Source organism: Bidens hawaiensis, unplaced genomic scaffold, assembly GCF_021521415.1.
Source record: "Bidens hawaiensis isolate Kalapana, Puna unplaced genomic scaffold, B.hawaiensis_p1.1 tig00006667_1, whole genome shotgun sequence".
NCBI classification, from domain to species: Eukaryota; Viridiplantae; Streptophyta; class Magnoliopsida; order Asterales; family Asteraceae; genus Bidens; species Bidens hawaiensis.
The window spans coordinates 700,502-704,716 of NW_027491452.1; the positions used below are offsets into that span (position 1 = coordinate 700,502).

General features: G+C 35.2%; 2 protein-coding genes across 2 annotated transcripts; both read right to left on the reverse strand.

Moving 5' to 3' along the window:
* Positions 1–562: 562 nt before the first annotated feature.
* On the reverse strand, positions 563–1,615 carry LOC143633290 (uncharacterized). The gene is made up of 2 exons (XM_077101620.1): positions 1,029–1,615; positions 563–791 (listed from the first exon to the last, which is right to left on the reverse strand). Exons 1-2 carry the CDS (start codon positions 1,311–1,313, stop codon positions 699–701), a joined length of 378 nt encoding a protein of 125 aa, XP_076957735.1. The 5' UTR covers positions 1,314–1,615; the 3' UTR covers positions 563–698.
* An 862-nt stretch (positions 1,616–2,477) lies between these two features.
* Positions 2,478–3,953, reverse strand: LOC143633301 (uncharacterized). Its single transcript, XM_077101626.1, has 3 exons — positions 3,890–3,953; positions 3,099–3,802; positions 2,478–2,609 (listed from the first exon to the last, which is right to left on the reverse strand). The coding sequence occupies exons 1-3, from the start codon at positions 3,951–3,953 to the stop codon at positions 2,478–2,480; spliced, it is 900 nt and encodes a 299-aa protein (XP_076957741.1).
* Positions 3,954–4,215: the final 262 nt, after the last annotated feature.

Below are 4,215 nucleotides of genomic sequence, written 5' to 3' on the forward strand. Positions count from 1 at the left end.
TTCAGGTAAGTAACCGAAACAAGAGACTGTGTCTAGAGTGGGAGAAGTGGTGTCATTTTAATTTCGAAAACTTTTCTTTTTATTTTTCTTGTATGGGCTATTTGTTTGGTGTTTGCCTCTTTTGTTTTCTTTGTATTTGGGGATCCTTGCTTCTTGTAATTGGTCCTTTTTTTTTATTTTATAAAATTGGTCTTTAAAAAAAAAGGTATACAAATAGAGTCTATTTTTAAGAATATTTTTTTTATTAAATAGAATTTTTTTTTTAAATGTGTATAATCACCAACTATATGTTAATTATTAACCAAGTAATTAACTTTTCACAATTATTTTTTATTCAAGATATAAAATGATCAATTGGGGTCTCTACTAACACATAATAATATGAACAATTTTCTTATGCAAACAGAAAACATGAGAATATAAAAGGATGCAGAAATAAACCATAAAGAGACAAGAAGCTTGTAAAAATCTATTTTTCTTGCCCTTTTCATGAAAAAACCAAAAAATTTCCCAAGAAAATCCCAAATTTTTTTGCACAAAATCCCTTAATAAAACCCTAAACCCCTAGTCCCAAAACCATAAAGACCTATAAGTTATTCCCCATCAACAGCAAAGATTTCAATCCAGATGTTTGACTTTGACCTTGACCAAACAAGAAAACAAACATAAAAGAACCAAAACCGAAAACAATATCTTCATCAGAAGTCCAACTTTGAGTTGGACGACATTGGCGTCAACAGCTTCGGCTGCGCGGCCTGCGCCCCCTTTGAGGTCGGTTTTACCTTCAGCAACTGCATATTTCAAACGGGTCAAACAGAATGAAAATTCTAACTAAAAAACATGAGCTAAACAAGCCCAAAAATCATCCAAACTGTATTTTAAATTACAAATGCATAAAAGCACCAAACATCCTTTTTAGAAAATATCAAATACTATCATGGGAAGAGTATAATATTTCTAAACATATTTAACTATATCACACTAGTAAAATTATAATCATCTATCATATTTTTGTTTAGCATACTTACATGTTGGTAGAAAGAATGAATCTCCTCATCAGTAAGGCATTCCACCTCAGCACTTTCTTCCCAACCCATTAACCGTAACAACCGAGCCTCTTCCTCCTCGGGAATGACATCAGGGCTTGACTGGTTGTGACCAGCATCCCCATTGCAGGTCAAGTCAACCTTAGTTTCACTGGACTGCTGAACCATGGCTGGACCCGACCCACTTGGAGGGACCACGGGTGGTTCACCAGTCTCAGGGGCACCAACAAAAGAAGAACAACCACTAGCCATTGATTTCTTCCTCATAAGGTTAAAAAAGTTGCTTCGGCTTTGAGCTTGTATTGACGGTTTCTTCTCCAAAACAAGTACACCAGGCTTACTTGATAGATTAACCGAGGATACAGCATGAGGGCTACTTGGTAATTTACTACCACTTGTAGGGCTCAAACTGTCCTTTGCAGTCGGGGAGATTCCATTTCGTTCACGTGAGGGTTTGAGAACAAGAAGTTTTCCCACGGTGAATGTCTTTGAAACATCGGGCTTCACAATAGCTGATCGAGGAGTGTGTGGATTGGTGATATGCGATTGTCCAATCTTCAAGCCCCAAAAGAAGGTTCAAAAAGTTAGATAAAAACAAAAATTAATGGTCTTTCATTCACATTTTTCTAATTTTCTAATAAACAAAGTGATTAACGTTAACAGACTTTAATTTGTTACCAATTAACCAGAGAATCTAAATTTATAAGTAACAAAATCTATAACATGCACAGAACTGAAATAAAGCGTTCATAAAATTATAATTGAATTAAAAAGTTAAAAATTAAATATTAGTTACAAAATACAAAACTTTAGTCATATTTCCTGATACTCAACTTTTTTCTTACCTATAATTTCTATGTTATTCATTGACTATTACTAAAACAACTTCAAATCCACCCAATTGCCTTTTCTGCTTTCCTTTTTTTCTGACTGATGCGAATACTATTTTTAGTTTTAATAACGTTGATACTGACAGAAACCGATAAACTTCATGATTATGACATCAAGTCATTGATTACAAAGAAAAATGACCCAGGGATCTTAAAGATTGAAAAAGGTTGTTGGATTTAATGAAAAAGATACCCCAGTGACCCATGAAACCTTAACTTATATTATTTGAAACACAATGTTAGAAGATATTGGTCCATCTAAATAGTAGTTCTTGTAAGATTTCTTTTCAAATATGTATTTAAATATAAACCATATAATTTTAACTAAACAGTGAACGAAAAGGCAATGAAAACGGTTACGGGCCATTAAATCATTGTTTCCCTTTAAAGAAGTTAAAGGTAAAAGCTCACAAGTATAAACATTGTTAGTCGCGTTATCACAAAAGCCAACAAATCTATTATTACAAGAAAAGAATTTCTATAAGTAATCACCTAAAACAGTGTAAGAATCACTAGTACGTGCTATAAAAGAAATTTGATATCACAGAAACCGAAATATGCATGGAAGATAAAAAGCTCTTACCAATGCTTTAGGCAAGGGAGGAATCATGGGAATTAACTGTCTGGATTGCTTAACAGCTAGCTCTTCGAGCCTTTGAGTTTCAACAGTCAACTACAATCAATAAAGACCAAATATAAAAACATGCCAACCTAATATTAAGCGTGCTTTTTTGATGTGCAACTAGAAAGTAAAAGATAACTAACTTTAAAAAAATAACTATAAAAATAGGTAGTGAAGAAGTGTTTGGACGTGCTAATGATGTTAAAAGTTGTCATGATCACATGATCAAACGTTTTGTGTGTTTGAAAATCTGATTAATAAGGAAACTAATAAATAAAATGACCAAAAAAGAATATTAAATAGAAAAGATAGTGCTTTCGTTAAATGGTAGCAAAGGTTTTTATAAAATAATGCTTAACACAATTAGTGAATAAGTTATCTAAATCTGTCATTACATAAACAATTCTTTTGTTTCTCGTACAAAACTGGTTATCCAAAAGAAATCATTTAACATTATCCAATGTATCATCAGATAAGCATCAATAATCAGATTCAAATGCAGATAAAAACACCAAATAAGGTTTACAGCATTAATGCTACCTGGGGAGTGGTTTGAGTCCGGGGTGGACCGTGAGCCAATGTCTCCGCCATATTCCGACCACCAGTCAAACTGGAGGTTGCAGGAACTGAAACTGGTTGAACGGGTTGTCCACTAGACCCATTTCCATTATTATTAATACCAATAACAGGCACCTCAGCCAGAGCCGAGGTCCACCCATCCCCACCAATCATACTCGAATTACCAACTGGCAGGCTGTTAATAGCTGAGCTAACTCCAGGTGGGACCCGCCCAATATCAGAATCCACTTGTTTCTCATCTGCTCCAAGAGACAGAAAATCCTTCTCAAAAGATCTCTTCACGTTACCAGAAAGTAAAGAACCACCACCATTCACGTGGCTACTTTTGCTCACGACGGTGAACTCACTCGCTCCCTTTCGAGTCCATGACTCGCGCCGTTTCCCCACACTCGACCTTGACCATCTTAAACCGTCCTTTTCAAACCTCCTTGGCAAAACACTACCCAAAGAATCAGAATCAGGATCAGAATACTCCTGGTGCCTATTTTCAAACCTATCCCGATTGTTTCGGTTAAAACTACTGTAAGACCTTAAACTACCCAAACCATTACCAACAGAAGTCCGGCGAAAATACGAAGAAGTTGTCGTTCTATCTGAAAGTGACACACGTCCCAAATCTTTATCCAACGACTTGTTTGTTAACGATTTCGAAGACCCTTGTTCGTCTACATCATCAAAAACACATTAACAAAACACATTAAAAACTGATTATCATCACTAACAAAAACATAACCAAGTATATAAGCTATTACCCGAAGCCGTTGTTCCAGTGTTCTTTAACCATTGGGGTACAAAAGTGGGCTCAGTTTTGTCCATAACCGCGCATCGTAAGAAAGTAACAAATAACTAAAAAGTCTACCTTTCCCTTTGTCAAAAACTTAATCAACTACAGCGTCAAAGTATCTGCGTTTTATCTCCACCTCAAACTTTATATCAACATTCAAATGCATACACAAACCCTAGAAGTGAGACCAGCGTAACTAAACACAGATTGAAATAATGGATTGTGAATGAATGAAAAGAATTAAGCAGTGACTAACCCTAAAGCGGTTGAAGGAAGGAAAAGGCGTAAAAACCC